This window comes from Lithobates pipiens, unplaced genomic scaffold (assembly GCF_037356315.1).
Source record: "Lithobates pipiens isolate NorthernLeopardFrog02 unplaced genomic scaffold, aLitPip1_a1.2 Scaffold_19, whole genome shotgun sequence".
NCBI lineage: Eukaryota > Metazoa > Chordata > Amphibia > Anura > Ranidae > Lithobates > Lithobates pipiens.
The window spans coordinates 340600215-340627869 of NW_027507764.1; the positions used below are offsets into that span (position 1 = coordinate 340600215).

The window sequence follows — 27655 nt, forward strand, 5'->3', positions numbered from 1 at the left end:
ATTAAAATACCAGTAATCCTCTCGAACCTCTTTAAGGAAAACTTTATCCAGGCCTTGCAGGAAACCAAAGCAGATTTTAAGAAATGGAGATCTCTAAACATAGCTTGGTTCGGCAGGGCCGCTCTTCTCAAAATGACGATTCTACCTCGCTTTCTCTACTTATTGCAAACCATCCCGATAAACATTCCGGCTTCCTTTTTCCAATCCTTCAGACAAGCCTGTTCGTCTTTCATCTGGCAGCACAAACGGCCAAGAATTCAATACACACGGCTTACCCTACCAAAATCTAAAGGTGGAATTGCACTTCCCGACTTACGGCGATATTACTGGGCAACACATCTAGCTAGAATTGTGGACTGGAATATCCACCAAAAAGTGAAAGACTGGGTCACGCTGGAGCACTCTTTCACTTCCCTATCCCTAAGGTCTATGCCTTGGCTACATCCACGCCATGTGCATACTCACGTCAGACAACATCCCCTAATAGGACCCACATTACATGTTCTTCATCATGCGTTAAAGACGATATACCCGCACCCATGGCGAAGCCCTCTCACACCACTACGAGGCAACCCAGACTTCCCCCCTGGTCTTAGTGACAAATTCCTATTTGATATCTGGCCTCACAAAGATCTATATGCCAAACAATTTTTTACCCATAGGGGTAGTTTCAAATCCCTTGCAGACCTGAATACTATGACAACGCCCAATCACATCTCTCATTGGACATATAGGCAACTCCATCATTTCCTGATCGGACAAAACATTTCCCATCACTACTCGAGAAATTTGAATCCTCTAGAGGACTTATGCTCACAACATTCACCTCAAAGACACCTTATCTCTATACTCTATTTATTTCTCTTCAAAGACGACTCAGCGTTCTCCAGTAAAACTTTTTCCTCCTGGGAGAAGGACTTAGGTATCAAATTCTCTGAATCGGAATGGGAAACTATCTGTACTTATATACACAAAGGCTCCCTTAATGTAGCCATCCAAGAATGCGGATACAAAATTCTCTCCAAATGGTACAGAACCCCATCATTGCTACACAAATTTTCTAATACTGTCCCCGACAGTTGCTGGCGCTGTGGCATGGAGGAGGGAACCATGCTCCAAATATGGTGGTCGTGTCCTTCCCTCCAAATTTTTTGGAGGTCGGTCCATGACACCATTGCTGCAGTAACTGCTTGTCACAATGACTTTTCCCCTGCCACTTATCTACTCCACCATACCAAGATCCCCAAAAGACGCTACCTTAAATCCCTTAACATGATTATGATCAATGCAGCAAAACAATGCATACCGTGTCACTGGCGCTCCTCGTCCGTCCCGACTTTGGCGGAATGGTTCCGCAGACTGAACAATATTGAAACCTTTGAGGAACTGATCAGCATCTCCAATGAAACTGTATCTACATTTGCGGCAATCTGGCACGATTGGCAACGCTTCAAACTCACTGACGCTTATTCTCCTCATTCTGACTAAATGTATCCCGTACAAGACCATATATTTCTCTGTCAGTATATTCCTTCCACCTCAACTGGGTCATCCCCTCCCGCCCCCTTTTCATACCTGTGAACCTTCCTACATTGACTTATTGTCCATGGCCTTTCTAGGTAAATTCAAATAACTCCTTCTACTGGACAAACACATCCTGTTAGTAAACCAACACCGATTCGAAAAGCAGTCCTAATGTACTTTATTGTATTCTTAAGAATTGGTTACACGATCTGTAATATTGCTTAGCTTACTGTTTTATTCTGTACGCTCCTACATGTAATCTTCTACAATGATATGAGAACTTTGATATGACACCTTCATTGGAAAATGTTTTATGTATGTTTATATTACATCAATAAAATTTTGTGGAAAAAAAAAAAGACATTGTTCTACCTTCCTTTTTCTATAAGCCTGGCTTGCCAGAGGAGAAGGAGGTGCAACTTTTGGATGTGGTGCATGCAGTCAGAACCTATTTGGAAAGGTCTACAAGCCTCAGAAGTTCTGATGCGGTTTTTGTTTTGCCAGAAGTCCACAAGAAGGGTCAAGTGGCTTCTAAGGTGTCCATTTCACTTTGTATTTGCCAGTTAATTACTTAGGCCTAAGGTCATCCCTTTGGGGTTGGAGGTTATTCTACCAGGGGTGTTGGAACCTCCTTGGCTTTTTACCATCAAGCGTCGGTGGCACAGATTTGCAAGGCCGCTACTTGGTCTTCGGTTCATACATTCACAAGGTGTTATCAGGTGGACTTTAGGGCAGCAGAGGACTCGGCTTTTGGCTGTAGTATCTTACAGGCTGCTGTATAAATCTGATGGTGTGTCTACAGTGTGTCTCCCTCCCCTCAAGGCTGTTGCTCTGGGATTTCCCAGGTAGTAATGTATATGGCTGCTCTGTGACCCGTGATGTACAAGAAAGAAAATTTGAGCTGACAACACACAGTATTTTTGGTGGACTGAGTGGTGTCAGGTTTGCTCAGTGTCCTTTGCTTCAATTGTATATTTACTTGACCAAAAGTAAACAATAAGGACAAGTTCATTTTTAGGGCTTACATACACTTTAGAAAGGATTAAATGTGGCACTTGGCAAAATCCTTATATGGGATTATTAGAGAGAATGTCAGATTTGTTTTGAAAAAATTTCTTACCAGAGTTGTATAGTTAGGATCCAAAAATAGGGTTTTGCGCTGAATTCCAGCTTACATCTAACCAGCACTAAAATTGCAGCTTACATCTAACCAGCACTAAAACAGTCCTACAGAACCTATGCTAACTAACCTGTGTAAGAACCTGTGTACTTACCTATTTTCAGTACAGTCCAGTTACACTATCTCCCCTGTGCCAGTCAGCAGCAACTACAGGGGAAAGGAGAAACAACTCCAATGGTTAGTGAAGTAAAGCCTTAATCAGGGACATCACCCATAGGCTTCAATAACCCATCCCTCCTCTTCCCTGCAGCAGTGCTGGCTGACCCTGAGAAGCCGGATAATGTGACCAGACAAACGTGGCCTGAAAATAGGTAGGTATATACATCTTTTTTACACAGGTTAGTTAGCATAGGCACACACACTTTGAACCCAGTCGTAGCTGTAGCAGAATAGAAAAAAAGGGCATAACTGCACACCCAAATGTATACCCAAAAGCTGCAGAGCAGCATGGGTTTTAGGAGAGGGGAGGGGATAGCTTTAGGACTAGTTTGCTGTAAGTTGAAATTCCAATTTAATGGGTTCCACGCATCATAAGGCAATGTCATTTATTCTATTTTGAGGCCCAGATAATGATAGAATGAGAGTTTACACTTATGGCCTCACCGTAATAAATTATAAATTACAGTATCACCAGCTTTATTTTGCACATTTGAAAAAGCTCCCTAACAACACAATATTTCTGAGATGTTCATCAAACCTTAGTTGCATAAACTGACTTGTAATGTATGCTTAGGCACCCTGAAAATGTTTTCATTCGCATGTGCTGGGGTCTCCTGGATTACATGAGGTATCCACATTTTTCTTTTTCCCTTTTTTGCAATCCAAATAATAAAGCTACAAGGTTAAAATCTGACCAGTACATTTTTCAGATTAATTTGTAATTTGGATTGCAATAAAGTGAGAATCTTAAGTGACTCCTGACATCTATCTTCTAATTTGTGACATTATAAAGTAATGTATGTGTAAAGCTAAAACAAAAAAAACAAAAAAAACTCTTTAATTTTGGTACATTAGAGAATGGTTAAAACCCCTGTTCATTTTTTTCCACCGGACCCACATTGGGAATATTTTTCCTTTATGTCTGGTTCCAGCTACATGATAGGGGATATACCTCATTCTTTCTTCCTATCTGATGATTGTCACCGGAACAAGTTACCTCATTGGAAGACTTTCCTCTATTTCTGTTTTCTTTCACTTTCAGTACCAATATCAATGGTCACCAGGACATAGGACTGACAGATAAACAGCAAACAAAAAACTCACAGTGGTTCTAACCTATAATTGCTCTATCCACAAACAAAATAAAAATAAAGTTTTAAATTAGCTTGGGTTTTGGAATGTGACAAGCACTGGGATCTGAGACAGATTATAGCAGTGAGCAGAGCTTTTTTTCCCACAGAAAATATTTACAGGAACTCTAACACAACCCCCGGAAACCCCCTCCCCCCCACACCCTCTCCAAACCGAGTTAAATTGTGGGTGTGGTCAAATTTACTAACAGGGAGGGTCTTAAAGGGACAGGATGTTGGAAGATCATCCAGTGGGGGTGTGGGCATCTGCCTTGCACCCCTGGCACCTGCATCTCCCTTGCCCCTATCCTGCACTCGATGGAAGCCACTCAAGAGATCAGATCAATGGGAGCCATTGGGAAACAAACTGTCATTTATAAACCCAGAACCAGGACTTCTGTGATTACAAGCATTAGTGGTGAGCAGGGAGCAAAGGGTCTAAGCCAGAGGTGGTGGAAGTGGGGGAGTTCAATCAAGTTCCAGCAGAAAAAAAAAGCCTTGATTCCGGTATTGTTTTTCACTGCAGGTGATTTTGCTTCAACATAAAAGTGATCCACATGGCTATACAGCCACTGGATCACTTTTACAGGTGGCAGAAGGGGGTCTCCTCCACTTTTAGTTGGTAAGCTCAATAAGGATGCGACTGACATTATCGGTTACCCCAGACACAGCGAGAGGAACTGATGTTGTTCCTCCCACTGTGTGACACAAGAAAGCGATGAGAATTTTGTCACTTTGGGTTTCAGTCTTATTTAAACAAGTCGTTACCAGCTTGTGAAAGCATTTTAGCAACCTGATCTCAAGTGTAAAAAATAAATAATAAAAGCAAAAGAACAAAAACAGTTCCCCACCAGTGACAATAGATCCTACAGCAGCCAGCATCAATAGATCCTCCGACACAACCCACATCCCTTGCTTTTACATACATTCAGTTCTGGAAGTGCCGAAACTGCGTTACCACACGTTCCTGCTGAAAAAAAGCCCTTGCAGTGAGACCTGAAAAATCCTATGAGGCTATACTTTATTGCAAGAGTGATCTATTCAGGTATCTCCTTGGAGAGATCGCAAGTGCCGCAGAGCTCACCGTTTGAGCAATGGTAGACTATGTATGGCTGGTAGTTACAATAAGTTACGATCAACCCTGCAGTCATATGTCTGTTGACATAGGAGCCTCATTTTTTTGCCATATCATCTATGAGAACCAAGCAGCGGCTTTGGCCAAAAGGGCAAACCAAATGATGTATTGTAAATCAAAAGGGAGAAGCTAAATACGTAATAATAACTAAGAGATGACAAAGTTCTTATGTTGAATTTATCTAATCATTTATAAAACAGGCTAAATGAACTCAAAATGGGTAATGTAAAAAAAAAATCAAAACACTGAAAGCAAATTTCAAATATATTTATTGAGGGTAATATTTTTTAATTTCAATAAAATAGATTTTCAAATGTACTGTATAAAAGAATTAGGCTTTTTTTTCAATAATTTACTATTATTTACATTATAATGTTGTTTCTGTTAGTATACAGAACTGATACTCTTGTTTATTTCCATCCAGCAAATATATCTTTCCCATCACAGGAAATTTAACCCCAGCAGAAAGCCCCATACAAAACAAACAATTAAAAATGTTAATATTGCACAAGACCTTACACTGGAATGTAGATGATGTAAGTGCAAAAAACAGCTAGCCCATTAGTGGGCATGTATAGAAGAGGATCCCTATGAAGGGACACTATTTAGACCCTCCTTTAAGGCCAATAGCTGTTTACTTACATGCATGATCTCTTGACATGAATGCCACCTGGCCAGAGTCTTCCTCCGTGGTACAGCACGTTGTACGTGCAAAGGCAGCTGCCCATTGTACCTCAATCATTACCATGAACATCCATTTACTCCTCTATTTACTACAGATTTAACATAACATCAACAGTGCTACTGGTGCCACTTCCTCTGTTATCAGTACTAGTGAACCTGACTTTTCTTCAAACTAACTTAACAATACTCACTTGGGCCTGGTCCTCACGCAGAGGTGCCTTTATAATCGTCACTCACTAGAAGGTTGTGTCCTCCTCTGTGTTGAGCACCAAGCCCATAGTGTGGCTCTTGCACACCTCTAATGGGCCACCTAGTCCTTTTGGGCTCCTAAGCATGTAACTATCACTTGTTTTTATCTCACATACTATTGGCATATTTCGTAACATTCTCATGTCCCTCATATCACAATATACTAAAATGGCAAATAAATCCATTCCATTTTGTCTTCATTGCACCTACTATGGATGCATTCTGGACAACTGTAGGCAATGAAAAATGATAGCTTATGTTTGGTTGTTGATGATAATTCATCCAAAAAAAAATAAACAATGATTATTGTTCCTACCAAAAGCCCCTTCTCATCAGGGTCTGTAATATAAATTACTGCAATATTATAACGTTGCTGCTGGTGTATGATGCTTAGATCTTCTAGCAACAATTAGGCAAACAATTCTGATCATGCACTATGTTTGGAAAAAGCAACCGTGCATGCAATTAAAGGCTAGATAAGTATTATGGAATGGATATTTCGAACAAGCAAACCTTTATTTCAAGCTTTACAGGGCATCTTCTGCCTCTCGTTCACATTAAGGCATTCTGAAAAGTCGACTCATCTTTTGCTAAAGTCTGTGCGCTAGTTGCTAAGAGAAATGCATTTTAAAGTTTTAAAAAGGCCACAGGGATAGCAGCACTCAGGAGGTTTCACCTTCATGGTAAATAAATCCTTCCAGGTTCTTGATAGCTTCAGTCTAAAATATCTGTTTCAAATGGAACCAGATGGTAATAGGACAAATTAGTAACATAAGCTGTTGGGTCATCGGCATCCTCAGCCTCTTGAGGAAAATCTGTTCCATTTCCAAATCTGTAAGAAAGGACAAACAAAGGTAAACGAAACAAGTGAAAACCACAGAAAAGAGTCTCAGACGTGCTGTGATAATGCCGCCTACTTGATTTGTACACATTTTAGGAAACAGATATATAGGCATGATCTGACCTCCTTCACACAAAATACCCAAGCTGCTTCGTGCATAAACATGAAAACTTAGGCCGGCCATAGAGGGATCAAAATTTGTCTGGTTTGTCCAAATTCTCAATCCATCTATGGGCAGACTGGTTGTACCGAAGTCAATCTATCTGGATTTTTCATGTGATCACTTCCAACAGTTATAAGCACCAGCAGTGATGATTGTATTCTGAAGGCGTGGAAACTATGACTGATGCCGCGTACACATGACCGGACTTTCCGGCAGACTAGGTCCGAAGGGATTAGTCCAGACAATCCGATCATGTGTGTGGGCTAGTCCGATCATTTTTTGAAAAAAAAAAATCAGACGGACCTAGAAATAGAACATGTTTCAAATCTATCCAACGGACTCAATTCCAATGGACTAAAATTGGGAAAACCGTTCGTCTGTGTGCTGGACCAAATACGACTCAAGAGAAGTTATTGGCTACTGGCTATTGAACTTCCTTGTTTAGTCTCATTTACATCATCACGTTCATAACGAATGGATTTATGAATGGACTTAGTCCGTTCATGTGTGGGCAAGTCCGTTCATTCGGAAAGTCAGTCGGAACTCAGCCGAAAGTCCGTCGGACCTAGTCTGCCGGAAAGTTCAGTCATGTGTGCATTAGGCTCTTTGCCGAAAGGCGTCAAAGCTATAATTTTGCTGTTACTCTGATGTAACCAATGAAGTATTTTTTAAAGTATTTCTTAAAGGATCACAGTGTTGCTGTCTCTCTCCATTTCTTTAGCAGCAAGAAAAAAAAAAGTCTGATTACTGACCCCTGGACATGAAACACTTCCATCCCTAAATTGTATACAAAAACATTTCTTTAGCAGGAGCTATCAGTCAGGTTTTTCTTCAACCCATAGTACCTTACACTGGTCACTGGTTGAAGAACAAGCACACACAGAAACACTGCAGACTAAAAGTATAGAAGTAGTTATCTTCTGTCCAACTAGCCCCTTCTGACTGAAACTGAGTCTCTAAACTCACAAACTATTCATCATATGAAAAATTACCCTAGGGCTTCACCGACTGATTGGATAAAAAAAAATTATTTTATTTACAGTATATGCAATATTTCATATTTACAATACTAAAAAGATACAAAGCCCTATACAATGCCTTTTGAAAGGTAACTTTTGGCAATACAGAATTAATGTGCCTACATTCCCTTTCTGATACGTTGTATTCCCTTGAACTCCAGAAAAGCAGAGTACTTGATGGGAAACAGCAGCTCCCATAGTCGCTAGCTCTGGACTGCTACTTTCTCACAACTGGTGCCTCGCTATTATACTATAACTTATGAATCGCCTCAACCAACCAATACGAAGGTGCAGGAGGTGGGAGGAGATGGGCTACAGTCAGCAGCTAAGGAGCTAGCTGATGTTTCTTCATCAGAGCACCCTGGTTTTCTGCAGTGTTTGTCCAGCAAACATAACAAAAACAGGAATTGAGCAAACTTTAGCTCTGCAGTGGTTTCAGCTACAGCATTTTTATTTTTTTTAAAGACCTAAGTCATGGGATCTAAAGATGACTGTCATAAGCAGAACGTAGCTTTGACAGTGTGTAGCCTGTCCCAGCCCTTGTAACTGTCTAATTTGTTAGACAGTTTGGTCTGCATGTAAATATGGAGAAAAACTAAGCAAAGGCAAGTGAAGTAAAAGAATGAATAAATATATAAAAATACTATCATTATACGAATTAACCACAGTTATAATAACACAATATTCTTCACAATAGTTATCCATTGTGTGTTCTCCCTCATATTTACTACATACAAATTGTGAATAAATGTAAATTTATTTACCAAGTACTTCTTTTTTATCAGCCATAGACAGACAATTTTGCCACCCTTACAGGTGCCCACTCACATTTTTGTAAATATTTTATTATACCTTTTCATGTAACAACACTGAAGAAATGACACTTTGCTACAATGTAAAGTAGTGAGTGTACAGCGGTGTAAATTTGCTGTCCCCTCAAAATAACTCAACACGCAGCCATTAATGTCTAAACCACTGGCAACAAAAGTGAGTACACCCCTAAATGAAAATGTCCAAATTGGGCCCAAAGTGTCAATATTTTGCATGGCAACCATTATTTTCCAGCACTGCCGTAAACCTCTTGGGCATGGAGTTCACCAGAGCTTCACAGGTTGCCTCTGGAGTCCTCTTCCACTTCTTCATGACAACAACACAGAGCTGGTGGATGTGAGTGACCTTGCGCCCCTCCTCCTTCCATTCGAGGATGCCCCACAGATGCTCAGTAGGGTTTAGGTCTGGAGACATGCTTGGCCAGTCCATCACCTTTACCCTCAGCTTCTTTAGCAAGGCAGTGGTCATCTTGGAGGTGTGTTTGGGGTTGTTATGTTGGAATACTGCCCTGTGTCCCAGTCTTCCAAAGGGAGGGGATCATGCTCGGCTTCAGTATGTCACAGTACATGTTGGCATTCATGGTTCCCTCAATGAACTGTAGCTCCCCAGTGGCGGCAGGACTCATGCAGCCCCAGATCATGTCACTCCCCCCACCATGCTTAACTGTAGGCAAGACACACTTGTCTTTGTACTCCTCACCTGGTGGCCGCCACGCACGCTTGACACCATCTGAACCAAATAAGTTTATCTTGGTATAATCAGACCACAGGACCTGGTTCCAGTAATCCATGTCTTTAGTCTGCTTGTCTTTAGCAAACTGTTTGCAGACTTTCTTGTGCAACATCTTTAGAAGAGGCTTCCTTTTGGGACAACAGCCATGCAGACCAATTTTATGCAGTATGTGACGTATGGTATAAACACTGACAGGCTGACCCCCCACCCCTTCAACCTCTGTAGCATTGCTGGCAGCACTCATAAGTCTATTTCCCAAAGACAACCTCTGGATATGACGCTGAGCACGTGCACTCAACTTCTTTGGTCGACCATGGCAAGGCCTGTTCTGAGTGGAACCTGTCCTGTTAAACCGCTGTATGGTTTTGGCCACCATACTGCAGCTCAGTTTCAGGGACTTGGCAATCTTTTTATAGCCTAGGCTAGCTTTATGTGGAACAACAATTATTTTTTTCAGATCCTCAGAGAGTTCTTTGCCATGAGGTGCCATGTTGAATTTCCAGTGACCAGTATGAGAGAGTGAGAGCGATAAAACCAAGTTTAACACACATGCTCCCCATTCCCACCTGAGACCTTGTAACACTAACAAGTCACATGACACCGGGGAGGGGAAATGGCTAATTGGGCCCAATTTGGACATTTTCACTTAGGGGTGTACTTACTTTTGTTGCCAGCCGTTTAGACATTAATGGCTGTGTGTTGAGTTATTTTGAGGGGACAGTAAATTTACACTGTTACATAAGAACTACACTCACGACTTTACATTGTAGTAAAGTGTCATTTCTTCAGTTTTGTCACATGAAAAGATATAATAACATATTTACAAAAATGTGAAGGGTGTATTCACTTTTGTGAGATACTGTATATACTATATATATATATTAAAAGAGAAAAATGGTGACAGGGGAGAGAGAGCCAGCAGATTGACAGCCTCAGCTTAGTTCCTGTGTGCTGTGTGAAGGGTGCATGTCCGTTTCCTCCAATCAGCTCTCAGAGCTGAGCTCTCATAACTTCAGCTCCCTGCCCCCTGCTTTTTAAGGTTGAGAGATCATGTGTAAATTCTGCACTTTGAATAGATATAGGGGACAGACATTATAGATAAACAGGTACAACTTATTTAGGAAGGTTTGTTTCACCTCTGTGTTTCACCCTAGGCCAGTTATTTAATTGCTTCATTGGGTATATGTTAGGGTTTACAGACACTTTAAGGCCTGGTTCAAATCTGGAAACGTCAATGGGCAGGCTGAATGTACTAAATTGATCGATTGATCAACTTAGGTACATTCAGCCTGCCGGATCCTCTTACGATTATCACTAGTGGCTGCTATCGCCATCTTCTCCTGGTGAGGATGGATTCTCCCACCCCCTGGGAGCAGACAATAGCATGGCAGGAGGGATTCCCCTCTCAGTACTATCCGTGTTAATGGGGAAATCATGGGAATAGCAACTCTGGTTAATATCAAAACTGCTGTGCACAAACATTCCCACATTAGCCTTTAAAACCCTGCCACTGTGGCTGAATTCTGTGCTGTTCTGGCAGCCAAATCTCTTGCTATTGTCCAGACAGACAATTCAGTATGAACGTGTGGGGGGTGGGATAGAATGGCAAGTTTTGACACTATGGTGAAGTGTTGGATCACTGCCAAGTAGAAAGGCCTAGAATGAACCATAGTGGCAGGGTTTTGGAAGCTGTTGCAGAAAGGGAAAGGCCAGAGAGGGTCACTTTTTGTTTAAAGACATTTTATTGAAATTTTGTGCATAACATAAACATTAAAGTCAATCGTTAGGGTACAGAACAAAGAAACGTTACAGTGCCTCGAAAAGTCACTTTTTAAGTAACATATTTATTGTATAACATGCACTTTTTTCTCCTTAAAATCAGGGGAAAATCGTGGGTGTGTGTTATACACCAACCCCTGCTGTCTCTCAGGGTAGAGGAGTGAGTGCCGCTGAATTACATAGAGCCACGATCTCCTGTGTAACCGGTGCTTTGTCACTTACAGCCACGCCTCCTGGCCCCGCATTGGGCCACTGCTCTGTCTATCATATGAGCAGGGCCAGGGGGTGTGGCTGTGAGTGACGGAGTGCTGGGTACACAGGAGATCACGGGTCTGTAATTCAGCGGCGCATGCTCCTCCTCTACCCTCGAAGACAGCAGGGATAATTCAACACTGGCGAAGCTGCAATGATGGGAAAGGTGAGGCTGCAGATGGGCACTGAACAGGCTGCATTTGTTGGTCAATTTATAGGCTGCAGATGGGCACTAAATAGGCTGCATTGTTGAGCAATTTAATCGCTGCAAAAGGGCACTGAGCATAGGCTGCATTGATGGGCAATTTAGAGGGTGCAGATGGGCACTGAGTAGGGTGCATTGATGAGCTGTGACTAATTTTGCTTCAAAGTTCTTAATTTAAAATGTAAGTTTTTTTCCTTAAACTTCCCTCCTAAAATTGGGGTGCATGTTATACGCCTGTGCGTGTTATGCCACGTACACACAATCGGATATTCCAACATCAAAATCCATGGGATTTTTTCCAACGGATGTTGGCTCAAACTTGTCTTGCATACACACGGTCACACAATGTTGTCGGAAATTCCGAAGGTCAAGAACACGGTGACGTACGACAAGAAGAGAAAATTGAAGTTCAATAGCCAGTGCAGCTCTTCTGCTTGATTCCGAGCATGCATAGAACTTTGTGCATCGGAATTGTGTACACAAGATCGCAATTTCTGAAAACAGATTTTGTTGTCGGAAAATTTGAGATCCAGATCTCAAATTTTGTGTGTCGGAAATTCCGATGGAAAATGCCCACACACGGTCAGAATTTCCAACAAAAAGCTCCCATCGAACATTTTCCGTCAGAAAATCTGACCGTGTGTATGCGGCATTATACACCGATAAATTTGGGAATATGAAATTGAGGATCTTGCAAAATTGTATAGCCATCTTCTATAGAAAAACAATTTTACACCATCTATAGTTCTCTAGTCACTGTTGACACAATGGACCGTTGTTTTGACATGTTATTTCATTATATAATGAGCAGAAAATATCATAGTCCTAAACCGAGAGCGGAGACAATTGACTGTGAAAATTGAAAATCCTTTTTTCATTTCTTCTTTGAAACAGGAAGCAAAAAAGAGCTGAACATAATTTTAGTGACTCTGTGGGCAGTGATAAAAATATCAGACTTTTGTCATCACAGAGGTTGTCATGAGAACAATCCAAAGACAAATATGTATGACCTACTTGCATTACTTTAACATATTATTTTTTATATCAAATCTATATATATAAATCAATTTCTTACTTTGTTCTATTTTTTTTTTATTTTATATAATCTAGCTTTTTATAAATGTCACAGTCACATCACAGTTCTTAACCACACCTTTGACAGAATCTATTCTTTCAATATAAAGCTGGGAAAGCTTTTGCAAAAAGTAGTAAACAATAATAACCTTTGTCAGGTTTTTGTTACTTTCTTTGCAACAGAGATTTCTCATTACTTCCTGTGTGAGCCCTAAAACAAGAAGCGAGGGGAAATCTTCCCAAGGAAAATATAGAAAGGATTTGCAAGCTTTCCCCCTTCTATCCAAAACTGTTTCACTTTAACAGTTTGCTTGCCAGAGCCTTTTATTTTTCATTTTTTTTGAACACTTTTTAAAAATGCACATTTTATGCCTGAATATTGATTAAAAACCTTCAAAACATTACATATTTTCTAAAAGCAGAGCCCCCGTAAAATAAATTGGAGCCAATTGCAATTTTTTGTGCCATATGATATTAGTACAACTGTTTATCTATTCTAACCTATATTTTCATTAATTATACACTGAAGTAAATACATTTTAGTGCACAAAAACACAGTATATTAACCAATTTTTGCTGAAACATAAAAGACATGCTTAAGATGAGTAAACCGATACCAAACATGTCAAGCCTATGAAATGATGACAAACTAGACCACCCAAAATTGTCAATATACACTTTCCAGGGTATGTGGAAGTTATGCAGTAGATGATACGTAGTGATTCCAGCACATGTGGAAGCCATCTGAATCAATTCCACTAGAAATTCAACAGTCAGCTGAAGAAATACAGCCAGGAATCTGTCTATAGGTGAGTGCTGCTATTGATGTAAGCATTATGCTGTTTGCAGGGAAAGGGTTAAACTCTAAACTCTTGCAGGGTACATGGACAGTTGACCATTTTGATGAACATAAGCAAAACTATGAAAGGTGAGATGGGAGGTTTAAGGGAACGCAAGAGGGCGCCAAACTAAGTGTAGCAGTAGGAAACCTTTATTAGATAAAAGAGACAATTGGCAACTCACTCAAAAGGATGACAGTCAGTGCTTATGAATATTATCAAGTCGCCAGCTCAGGTGTACTCTAGGGGTCTGTTATTCCAGGAAAGAGAGCTTTATCCCTGCAGCCAGATGGGTAATGGAGAGAAACCAGGAAGTGGCTGAAACCAGGAAGTGAAACCATCTTGGAGTGCAAGGCCAAACTGGAAATGATGTCACACTCAGCTGTCAGCTGTGAATGGGGCATGGCTACGCATTTTGGAGCTGCCCAGCTCCTTTGTCAAGGAAGGTTTAGTATATCTCAAGACAATTGGTGTGCATTCAGCATGTGCACTGAAATCGATAAACTGCTGTCATCAAGTTCTTAAATGCAGGTTTAGACCCGGCCAGAAAGAGTAACTAAAGGCAAAACTATTTTTTCTTTACTTAGAAACGTGAAGGGATAGAACCACTATCAGGTCTCTACTGTTGACTGTGTCCCTGATATTGAGATTAATTCTCTCTAATTGCCTTGATCACTAATGTCAACATCAATGGAATGTCAATGGAAAGAAAGTGAGGGTAGATTCAAATTTCTGAGTCGCTATCAGAACAGAAATAGTTTGGAAGTCCCCCACTAAGGACACTCGTTCCCCTGACAACTCTCTAATGCCGCGTACACATGATCGGAATTACGGCCAGAAAAAGACAGATGAGAGCTTTTCATCGGAAAATGTGACTGTGTGTATGCTCCATCGGAAATTTAGGTGTCCGAATTTCCGCCAGTCAAAAATTGATAGCATGTTCTCAATTTTCCAGACGGAAAAACGTTCTATTGGAAATTACGATCATGTGTATGCAATTCCGACACGCAAAAAATCACGCATGCTCAGATTCAACTACGAGACGGAAGCTATTGGCTGCTGGCTATTGAACTTCCTATTTCTAGTCCCGTTGTATGTGTTGTACGTCACCGCGTTCTAAGTGATCGGAATTTGGTGTGACCGTGTGTAGGCAAGACAGCTTTTGTGGAATTCCATCGGGAAAACCATCAGAGCTTTTTCCAACGAGAATTCCGATCGTGTGTAGGTGGCATAAGAGAAACTTTTCCATACTTTGGAAATATATCCTCTCACATCCTGTTTAGTCTATATGACAGGAATTGAAGCTAAATTTCCTAATAAGAGACAGATTGCAAAAAAACTGACAGTGGTTTTACTCTATCCAAACAGAAAAAAAAAAATTTGGCCTTAGATACAATGGGGGAAACTAGCATGGGAGGTGCAATTCCCTGTAAATATAAATAAAAACAAAAGACAAAGAATCCTCAACACATAGGGGGTTATTTACAAAAGTAAAATGCACTTTGCACTACAAGTGCACTGCAAGTGCATTTGGAAGTGCAGTCGCTGTAAATCCAAGGGGGACATGCAAGGAAAATATAAAACAGCATTTTAGCTTGCACATGATTGGATGATAAAATCAGCAGAGCTTCCCCTCATTTCAGATTTACCCCTTAGATTTACAGCGACTTTGCTTCCAAGTGCACTTGTAGTGCAAAGTGGATTTGCCTTTCGTAAATAACCCCCATAGCCTTGCTAGTCTGCAAATATGAACTCACGAAAACCTGCTTATGACGTTAAAGTTGCAAAAATATGTTGAAGCTAGACACTACAACAGGGTGTGCAGACTCTGTCATATAACTGTATTCTTAAAGCATTGGTCAGAGAAAAAAATAAATAAAAAATAGGCAGTAGATCTTCCAAAAATGCAACCATCTTAAAAATCCTGTTTTGGGCTGCCAACACACAGCTTTTGTGCATTGTGTGGTGTCAGCCCTGCTCAGTTGTCTTTTGTTAAACTACTCAGCCACTCTTAGGATAGCCATACATGTTTATATTTTTCTCAGCAAAAGGTGATGACACATAATGTAGAGGCCAGTTTGAATATCAAACTTGGATAAACAGAGAGTGAAGCTGCTGTCTACAGCATTTAATTCCTACTTCTAGCCTACTCCTATTAATCAGAATTATCTTGAAATTTGTCATGTTAATTTGTGCAGATCTCCACAAATTTACTTTCTTGAGTTCCCTAAAACATACAGTGCCTTGAAAAAGTATTCATACCCCCTGACATTTTGCATATTGTGTCACGTTACAACCAAAAATGTAAATATATTTTATTAGGATTGTATATGATAGACCAGCACAAAGTGGCACATAAGTGTGAAGTAGAAGGAAAATGATAAATGGTTTTCAATTTTTTTTACAAATAAATATGTGAAAAGTGTGACATTGATTTGTATTCAGCCCCCCTGAGTCAATACTTTGTAGAACCACCGTTCGCTCCAATTACAACTGCAAGTCTTTTTTGGATATGTCTCTTCCAGCTTTGCACATCTACAGAGTGCCATTTTTGCCCATTCTTCTTTGCAAAATAGCTCAAGCTCTGTCAGATTGGATGGAGAGCATCTGTGAATGGCAGGGGTGTTGCTAGGTCTAATATATATATATAATACATAATGGTCCCCAAAGCCATCCTCATTACATCAAGGTCCCCAGAGAGCCTCCCTCTTACATCAGGATCCCCAGAGAGCCTCCCCCTTACATCGGGGTCCCAGGACAGCTTGTCACGCCACCTGCCACCAGATGCGGATTGTTACATACAGAGAGGCTAGGGTATATAGAAGAGAGGCTAGTGTAAATAGAGAGGCTGGGTATACAGAGAGGCTGGGTATACAGAAAGGCTAGTGTATACACAGAGAGGCTGAGGCTAGGTAAACATATAGGCTGGTGTATAGACAGAGAGGCTGGGTATATACAGAGAGCCTGGGTATAAAGAGAGGCTGAGTATATACAGTGAGGCTGGTGTATATACAGAGAGGCTGGTGTATATACAGAGAGGGTAGATATACATAGAGGCTGGGCATATACAGATAGGCTAGGCATACAGAGAGGCTGGGTATATACAGAGAGGCTGGGTATATACAGCGATGCTGGGTATATACAGAGAGGCTAGTGTATATACAGAGAGGCTGGGTATATACAGAGAGGCTAGGCATACAGAGAGGCTGGGTATATACAGAGAGGTTGGGTATATACAGAGAGGCTGGGTATACAGAGAGACTAGTGTATATACAGAGAGGTTGGGTATACAGAAAGGCTAGTGTATATACAGGGCCAGCCCTGGACTCGGGGCTATGGGCCCCAGATTTGGGGCTCCAGCCTCAATAGCCACCCCTTAGCAATGCCACTAGTGAATGGCAATTTTCAAGTCTTGCCACAGATTCTCAATTGGATTTAGGTCTGGAGTTTGACTGTGCCATTCTAACACATGAATATGCTTTGATCTAAACCATTCCATTGTAGCTCTGGCTGTATGTTTAGGGTTGTTGTCCTTATGGATGGTGAACCTCTGGCCCACTCTCAAGTCTTTTGCAGACTCTTAACAGGTTTTCGTTTAAAATTGCCCTGTATTTGGCTTCATCCATCTTCCCATCAACTCTGACCAACTTCCCTGTCCCTGCTGAAGAAAAGCATCCCCACAACATGATGCTGCCAGGGTGATTTAGGGGGATTTGCAGTGTTAGTTTTCCACCACACATAGCATTTTGCTTTTAGGCCAAAAAGTTAAATTTTGGTCTCATCTGACCAGAGCACCTTCTTCCACATGTTTGCTGTGTCCTCCATAGGGCTTCTCGCTAACTGCAAACAGGACTTCTTATGTAAGGTGACCAGATTTTTAAAATGAAATCTGGAGACATATTTTTTTTTTACTAGTAATGGTGGCAATCAGCGCTCTCTGCCCATCGCCGCTGCCGCCTGCCTTAAAAGACTGTCAAGTCTTACTCTCCGGGCCCAGGCTACTACTGGGTGGGGAGCGGAGGAAAATCACTCCGCCAGGGAAGGCAAGGAGATAAGCAGGTAGGTGGCTGGCCGGGACTTGAGCCAAGGCAGAAGAACATGCAAGCAGAGCTGAATGGGCATCCCTCCGAAACTGAAGAAATATTCCCTCTGCTCTGACCAGCACATGATCATCAGAAAGGGGCATATATAATGGAAGAAAATACACTCCCCTAAGCGAGTAAGAGAGGCAGAGTGGGGGGGGGGGGGGGGTTTAATTTAGATTTTTTTTTTATTCTGCACTGACTATCTTTGAAATTGCCCCAGCTCCTGTTCAAATCCAATCCGAGGACAAAACCGGGGACAGACTTGGTCCAGGGACAGTGTCCTCAATCCGGGGACTGTCCCCGGAAACCGGGGGATGTCTAGTCACCCTATTCTTATGGCTTTCTTTCAACAATGGCTTTCTTCTTGCCACTCTTCCATAAAGGGCAGATTTGTGGAGTCCTGTGGACATATTCTCTCACCTGACCTGTGGATCTCTGCAGCTCCTCCAGAGTTACCACGGGCCGCTTGGCTGCTTCTCTGAATAATGCTCTCCTTGCTCGGCCTGTCAGTTTAGATGGACAGCCATGTCTTGGTAGGTTTGCAGCTGTTCTATACGCTTTCCATTTTCAGATGATGGATTGAACAGTGCTCCGTAAGATGTTCAAAGATTGGGATTTTTTTTTAACCTAACCCTGCTTTAAACTTCTATACAACTTTATCCCTAACCTGTCCGGTGTGTTCCTTGGCCTTCATGATGCTGTTTGTGCACTAAGGTTCTCCAACAAACCTCTGAGGGCTTCACAGAACATACACACAGGTGGACTCTATTTACTAATTAAGTAACTTCTAAAGGCAATTGGTTCTACTAGATTGTAATTAGGGGTATCAGAGTAAAGATGGCTGAATACAAATTCATGCCACACTTTTCTGATATTTATTTGTAAAAAATGTTGAAAACCATTTATCATTTTTCTTCCACTTCACAATTATGTGCCACTTTGTGTTGGTCTATCACATAAAGTTCCAATAAAATACATGTACGTTTTTGGTTGTAACATGACAAAATGTAAAAAAATATCAAGGGGTATGAATACTTTTTCAAAGGAACTACAGAGGTGATGAGAGGAGGAGTTTCAGGCGATGGAGTCAGTACAGGAATCACTGCTTGCAGGCAGCGAGGTACCATGGGGTATGTAGTCCTTAGAAAAAGAAAGTAACCAGTAGAGAAGAAGCTGCAAAGCATGCATGGAATACAGAAGAGATGGTAATATTATGAAATAAAGTGTTTGCTGTGGCCATAGAACTTCCTTGAAGCAAAGATCTATCGGTTTTCAACAGACATCAACACATTTATCCATTTCTTTAACTCTAACCCAACTGTGGTTGTTGGTATAATTTGCAACACTGCCCTACAATTTTCCGCCAGCTCTTTTGATTTTTCAGTTAAAGGATGTCAAGCAGGCGGGGGCTGAGAGGGTCAGCCACTGAATGAATATGGGCAGGTTCATCAGGATACGGCTGAAATGTGTTTATTGGCCAGTTTGATCACTTAACGACCAGCGCACGCCGATGTACGTCCTATTTTTGAAGAGGGATATCTCGGTAACGGCAGCAGCTGCTGCCACAACCGAGATATCCATCTCTTCAGGCGCCGGTCCTCTGTACGATAACGGTAGTCTCCGCGGTGGATTCGCCGCAAGATCACCGCTATCGGTGGCGGGAGAGGTGCCACCCCCCCTCCCACACCTTCCGCCGCTTACCGGAGCCGTCGGTAGAGGCGGAGGCGATCGGGTCCTGTCGATGGCTGGGTATGGAGACGAGTGAGGCTAAGATGGCCCCCACTCGTCTCTATACCATCAAAACGTCACTTCCGCCCATACCTCTTAAAGGTATATATATATTTTTTTTTTTGCATTTTAGTCCATTTTATGAAATCTGAGGACATTTTGACCCCAGATCTCAAATTTAAGAGGACCTGTCATGCTTTTTTCTATTACAAGGGATGTTTACATTCCTTGTAATAGGAATTTTTAAACAGTGTAAAAATAAATAAAATCAATTAAAATAAATAAGAAAAAATAAAGGTTTTTAAAAACACCCAGTCGCGATGAGCTTGCGCACAGAAGCGAGCGCATACGTGAGTAGCGCCCGCATATGAAAACGGTGGTCAAACCACACATGTGAGGTATCGCCGCGATCGGTAGAGAGAGAACAATAATTCTAGCCCTAGACCTCCTCTGCAACGCAAAAAATGCAACCTGTAGAATTTTTTAAATGTCGCTTATGGAGATTTTTGAGGCTAAAAGTTTGACGCCATTCCACGAGCGGGCGCAATTTTGAAGCGTGACATGTTGGGTATCAATTTACTCGGTGTACCATTATCTTTCACAATATACAAAAAATTGGGCTAATTTTACTGTTGTCTTATTTTTTTATTCAAAAAAGTGAATTTTTTCCAAAAAAAGTGCGCTTGTAAGACCGCTGCGCAAACACAGTGTGAAAAAAAGTATTTCAATGACTGCCATTTTATTCTCTGGGGTGTCAGAAAAAAAACAATATAAAATGTTTGGGGGTTCTAAGTCATTTTCTAGCAAAAAAAAAACTGTTTTAAACATGTAAACACCAAATCTGAAAAAGAGGCCTGGTCCTTAAGTGGTTAAGAATGAAACGGCCATGTAGCCACTTGAGCTTGGCCTCTTGGACCCTGGAGCACATGAGTCCTGTTATTCCCTGTAGCTTCTTCATTGGTTAGGCATCTCTAATGCAGTTAAACAGCTTTAAAAATGTTTTATTCCCTGGAGTGTATTTACTAAAGGCAAATATGCTGCAAGGGGATTTTCACTTTGCAAGGGTAATTTTCTAACAGTAACAGTATAGCTGTCAAAAGACCAAACTAATGTCCAGATGAAGATGACTATAGTAGATGGAAAGACAACATGTATTACAAAAAACATTTAAACTATTGTAACTTCATTTATGCAGCCCTGCTATAGATTAAAAAAAAAAAACACTATATCTGGCAATATCCAGTCATACTTTTTGTAACATGTTTGGTTTGTTTATACTAGGTATCCTCAAACCTCCAGCTGTTGCGAAACTACACATCCCATGAAGACCCATGGTTTATACTGACAGTTAATCAAAGGTACGGGGACTTTAGAAAACTCAACTCCCTTATTTAATTTGTTTTTGTTCCAGTTATGCAATGTGCGTTCATTACCAACAATACAATGCTCTCTCCATCTCTTTGTTTTTCTTTGTTAATGTTTCTTGTTACTTTGGTACTTCATATACAGTGTATATAGAAAATAACCACCTCCCTTTAAAATAATCACATTTTGCTGCTTTGCAGCCTGAAATGATGACATACACAGTTTTTGTTTTATCCAGCTGTATTTACTAGTGCAACTTATAACATCCAAGTGAGAGATATAACACTAACATGTCAGAAAAAAAAATTAAGAGCAGAATGACTGAGTTGGAGAAAGGATCACCCCCTTGTGTCAGTATTTTTTTTTTTTAAACTAAGGTTTGCTTTTATTACAGTCTGTTGGGATATGTCTCTACTAACTTTGCACATCTAGACTTTTCAATATTTGCACACTCTTCTTTGCAAAACTGCTCAAATTCAGTTCAATTGAAAGGTGACCGTTTGTGGACTGCAGTCGTCAAATCATTACACGGATTTCTAATGGGGTTTAGGTCTGGGCTCTGACTAAGCCATGAAAGGATATTAATTTTTTCCTCCTTCAACCACTGTGTGGTCATTTTTGCTGTGTGATTTGGGTCACTGTCATGTTGAAAGGTAAACCTTCTTTCCATTGACAACTTTCTGGCAGAGGGCAGCAGATTTTTATGGTATTTTTCCACATCCATTTTTCCTTCTATCCTGACAAGTGCTCCAGTCCCTGCTGCACAGAAACACCCCCATAACAGGATATTACCAACTCAATGCTTTAATGTAGGAATGGTGTTATTTGGATGGTGAGCTGTAATGGATTTCCGGCAGACATATGCTTTGGAGTTGAGGTCAAATAATTCAAATGATTTTAGCCTCAACTGACCACCTTAAATATTTAAGGCCACATGGAAAAAGGTGTTATGGTCAGATAAGACTAAAATTGAATTATTTGGCCTCAACGCCCAACCATATGTCTGGTAGAAATCCAATACAGCTCACCATCCAAATAACACCATTCCTACAGTACAGCATGGAGGTGGTAATATACTGTTATGGGGTGTTTCTCTGCAGCAGGGACTGGAGCACTTGTCGGGATAAAAGGAAAAATCGATGGGGCAAAATACCATCATTATATTGTTATTGAGGAAAATCTTCTGCCCCCTGTGAGTAAGTTGTCAGTGGGAAGAAGTTTTATCTTTAAACATGACAATGACCCAAAACACACAACAAAAATGACCACATATTAGTTGAAGGAGAAAAAGGTGAATGTCCTTGCATGGCTTAGTCACAGCCCAGACTTAAACCTAATTGAAAATCTGTGGAATGATTTAAAGACTGCAGGCCACAAACGGTCACTATCAGGTTTAATTGACATTGAGCAGTTTTGCAAAGAAGAGTGTGCAAATATTGCAGTCTAGATGTGCAAAGTTAGTAGAGACATATCCCAACAGACTACAGGCTGTAAATTAATACAAAAGGTAGTCCAACAAAATGCTGACATAATTGGGTGATCCTTTTTCCAACTCAGTGATCCTGTTTTAATTTTTTTTATTCTCTGATATGTTGGTGTTGTATCTTTCCCTTGGATGTTATAAGCTGTACTAATAAATACAACTGTGTAAAACAAAAACATGTCTGTCTTCATTTCAGGCTGCAAAGCAAAAAAAAAAAAAAAAAGATTTTAAAGGGGGTGATTCTTTTCTATACCAACTGTAGGTTGGTAATACCTTAATATTAGGTGATCCAAGTCCCCCCACCCCATTTTTATATCTCCCTGTTTCACTATATTTTCTTTTTTTGTAGTTTGTTATTCATAAAGTAGAATTGTAAGATCAGATTTGCTGTTATTGTTCTCACTACTTTATTTCATACAAACTTAATTTGTTATCTCAGCATTACATGACTGCATAGCTATACACATGGAATTTCTTTTTATTTTGAAAAAAAATATTATTCTGAAGTGTCCCTATAACCCGCTGAGCTACACCCCACAAAAGGCTTCTTCCTATATTCTTTTGGACAGCGCATAATGTGTTGCCATCCAAATTTTGGAGACCTGATTCCTATAATCTGAGCAGCAAGGCAATCAGTTCTCTGCAATCTGTGCTCATCAGCACTTTGACATTTACAGCAGAAACCTGCTAATAAATTTCTGAGCACGTCTGCAGATAAAGAGTTTGGGATCAAAGCAGCAATCTGAACAAAGCCTAGGTTTCCTGGTGCAGATAAGATTAGATTCTTCTGGTAGACGGCAATTTGTGAAGATTTCCCTCTCTGGCTTTTCAGGAAAGTGTTTTTTTCTTCCTATACTGAGGCTACTTTCACACTGAGGCTCTTTACAGGGGCTACAACGCTAAAAATAGTGCCTGCAAAGTACCTTGAAAGAGCCTCTCCTCTCACACCAATGTGAAAGCCTGAGTGATTTCACACTGGAGCGGTGCGCTGGCAGGACGGTAAAAAAAGTCCTGCAAGTCGTGTCTTTGCAGCTCTGTAGGAGCGGCGTATACCCCGCTCCTAAAGTGTCCCTGCCCATTGAAATCAATGGGCAGTGCCGTTGAACTGCCGGCAAAGAGCTGCTGCGGTGCTTTGCCAGCGGATCTAACTCTTTTTTCAGCCGCTAGTGGGGGTTAAAAGTGCCCCGCTAGCGGCTGAAAACCTCCGCAGACACTGAGGCGCTTTACAGGCGCTATAACACTAAAAATAGTGCCTGCAAAGCACCTTCAAAGAGCCTCTCCTCTCACTCCAATGTGAAAGCCCGAGTGATTTCACACTGGAGAAGTGCGCAGGCAGGATGGTAAAAAAAAGTCCTGCAAGCAGCATCTTTGCAGCGCTGTAGGAGCAGTGTATACACCGCACCTAAAGCGTCCCTGCCTATTGAAATCAATGGGCAGCGCCGTCAATCCGCCGGCAAATCGCTGCTGCGGTGCTTTGCTGGCGGTTTTAACACTTTTTCAGCCGCTAGCGGGGGTTAAAGTGCCCCAGCGGCGTTTTACCGCCGACGTCCCAGTGTGAAAGTAGCCTTTGTTTATATCAGTTCTTAGATGTAAAGGGGGTTATAAACCTACTTGTTTTTTTTTTTTATCTAATACAAATTACTTTTATACGTTCTTTCCACAACATATAAGTTGTGTTGGAAATCATGGTAATACATAAGGTCTGTATGCAATTTATCAATTGGCAAGAAGATTAGACATTTCAAGGGCCAGTCCACAAAAAAACTACCGTATATACTCGAGTATAAGCCGAGATTTTCAGCCTCTTTTTTGAGGCTGAAAGTGCCCCCCTCGGCTTATACTCGAGTCATCGCTGTCTGCCCGCTCGATCAGCGTGTCGAGCAGACAGACAGCGGCCATTCTATTCAAAAGCCGCGCCTCCGGCTCCGCCTTCGCCTGTGATAGGCGGAACACTGAATTTCCCAGCAGCCTGTGTTCCGCCTATCACGGACATCGTATCATCCTCGTACTACGGACGAGGATGATACGACGTCTGTGATAGGCGGAACACAGGCTGCTGGGAAATTCAGTGTTCCGCCTATCACAGGCGAAGGCGGCGGCGCAGCTTTTGAACTTTACAATGGCCGCCGACGAAGAGGGCACGGGACGGAGGCAAGGGAAGGCACGGCACGGGACGGGACGGGACGGCGGCGGCAAGGCACGGCACGACACGGGACGGATGCAAGGAGGCAAGTCACGGCACGGGACGGAGGCAAGGAGGCAAGGCACGGGACGGAGGCTCGGGACAAAGGTAGGCTGGACACACACACACACACACACACACACACACACACACACACACACACACACACACACGGATGGAGACACACACAGGGATGGATGGATGGATGGATGGAGACACACACACACACAGGGATGGATGGATGGATGGATGGAGACACACACACACAGGGATGGATGGATGGATGGATGGATGGAGACACACACACACAGGGATGGATGGATGGATGGACACACACACACACAGGGATGGATGGACGGACACACAGGGATGGACGGACACACAGGGATGGACGGACACACAGGGATGGACGGACACACAGGGATGGACGGACACACAGGGATGGACGGACACACACACAGGGATGGACAGGCATGTCTCACCCTCGGCTTATACACGAGTCAATAAGTTTGCCAGTTTTTTTGGGGGTAAATTGGGGGCCTCGGCTTATATTCGGGTCGGCCTATACTCGAGCATATACGGTAAGTAAGGATTCTAGAGTATCAACCTACCCAACAGTTTCTAATTTCTACCAGGGAGATTTAGAACATTTCAGTTCCTGAGGCTTAACACCTGTGATGACCATTGCAAAGGACCCATGCTCTCCCTGTTGGGCTCTTTATTTCATTTCTATTACAGAGACTGCAACAGGATGGAAAGTGGGCAGAAACATCCTAACTCACAGGTGAGGGGAACAGAATCCTAAACTATGGAAGGGATATCTCATTGGTAAGAGTATCCAAGACCTTTAAATAAAACCGTAATTATGGGTGAACTGACCCTCTAAAAGATTGTTTCTGTTTCTCAACATGTGCAGTAGGTACCCATTCAGGAAAGTTTTGTTCCTTTGTCCCTCATGGGGCACCATTTTGAATGATGTCCTCCACCTTGATGCTAACTACTAGAAATAAGATCCACAACCTATTTAATAAATACTGTGTAAATAATAATGGCATTCAGGGCTGGACTGCCCCACAGGGCGGAGATGTACCCACCTGTTAGAGAGGGCACAAGTGGGCAGCAGTCTTTTTTGCCTCTGCTCTCTGTCTGTCTTCTGCTCTCCAAAAGAAGCCCCATTACTGGGAGATTGGTTGTCAGTGTGACAGCTGCCCCTAAACTTAATGAGAAGCGCCTTAAAACAAAGTGCAGAAGATAGCTTTTACATGGACAGCAGAACCCTACTAATTACACTGGGAAAACTGATCTCCCAGTGTAATCCGCAGTGCGAAAGTCTGCGTACTGTTGTTGCGAGTATTCGAAAAATTTGTGTTAATTATAATTAATAAATTATAAATGATTGTTCTGTATGAATTGTAAACCAAAACCCCCTTAGCTCTATGTTTTTTTTTTAAACATCTTCATTCATATTTATATGTAAAGTTAATATTTCCCTTTGGATGAGTTTTGTAGGATAACTTTCACAGGTGGAAGAACACATTTTGGTTATTGCGTTCATGGAATTCTGTTTCTTTTTCTTTTTTTTGACTAAATCACAATAATTTAATTACATTGCAACACCTCAATTTGGTTTCACATCAAAACATGATAAGCTTAGGGCAGTCACTTCTACACACTGGCAAAGCCAATATACTTTATGGACATGCAATTATCATCAATATCAGCTTCTGGGAATGGGGAAATACATTTTGGCATCTTGGCTTTGAGTACCACAGGACCTTTTCTGGACATGGATTTAAGATAGTAACGGCAATTGCAAAAAAGTTGGAACGCTGTGTAAAATTTACATTCTACATAATGTGATGATTTGTAAATTTTCACCTCACTGTATTGACCCCCATGACAAAGGTCAATATAGGCACTCCAACAATAAACAGACTCCTTTCCTTCTTACTCAACAAGGACTCTGGCTCTTGGAGCACCTCAGCAGCTCAGGTGGATGGATGGATGGGCGATTCAGTGTGTATTTACATTTTAAAAGACAATAAAATCCTATATAGTGTTAGCATAGTGCAGCATCTTAGGGGGTGTGTGGGAGCGGTGTATACACGGCTCCTTCACTGCCCCTGCCCATTGAAATGAATGGGCAGTGCCGCCGAAGTGTATGCAAAGCGCTTCGGTAGTGCAGCAAAATAGATGCTATTAACCCTTTTCTCAGCCGCTAGCAGGGGTTAAAAGCACTGCTATAACAGCGGTAAAGCACCATTAAATCTAGCGGTGCTTTACTGCTAACACACCCGCCACATCAGTGTGAAAGTGGCCTAAATGTAAGCTTCCAGTGTCAGCTTGCTCTCTTTCAGTGCTGCAAAGCTATGCCTCGACAACGCCCTTAGGCTTTTCCTTGTATTGACATCATCAGGGGGCTCGCTCCCAACTTTTTTGACATGTGCTCCTGCCATCCATTTCAAAATGACCTTATTTTTTTCTGAAAATTGTACATTTTCTCAGTTTAAACATTGGATATATTTTCTATTGCGAATAAAAAACATTCTGTTTTTATGTAGATTTTACACAGCGTCCCAACTTTTTTTGGAATTGGGTTTGTACTTAAAGTATAACTAAAGATTTATTTATTTATTTTCAGTTTTAGACATAGCGGAGATGAATTAGAACACCAATTAGGATTTTATTGCTGTCTGTGTCCACGTTAGGGTCTGTTATCATTGAAAGTGAAAGTAAAAGAAAATACAAAATTTTGGGTTGTCCCCCAAAAAATAAGGGGACATCTTCAAATGGGGAAACTAATTCTGGTGGCCTGGGGGGTCCCCCAAGGGATTCCATTGATTTGCAGGGATTTCCTCTCACATCCTGTTTTGACTATGGGACAGGAAGAAACTGTACATGTTCCCAATAGCACACAGATGGCATTTCCCCCCCCCCCCCAAATTTTTTTTTACAGGGGTTATAACCCTCACTTATGCTGCATACACACGATCGGAATTCTCGTCGGAAAAAGCTC

At 41.5% G+C, this 27655-nt stretch overlaps 1 protein-coding gene across 1 annotated transcript in view; it reads right to left on the reverse strand.

The window, feature by feature from the left end:
* Positions 1 to 5380: 5380 nt before the first annotated feature.
* Positions 5381 to 27655, reverse strand: part of PXDC1 (PX domain containing 1) — a 111994-nt gene continuing 89719 nt past the window's right edge. Inside the window, exon 5 of the mRNA XM_077492121.1 lies at positions 5381 to 6893. Within this exon, the coding sequence (XP_077348247.1) occupies positions 6776 to 6893 (118 nt within the window). The 3' untranslated portion in view covers positions 5381 to 6775. The remainder of the gene's footprint in view (positions 6894 to 27655) is intronic.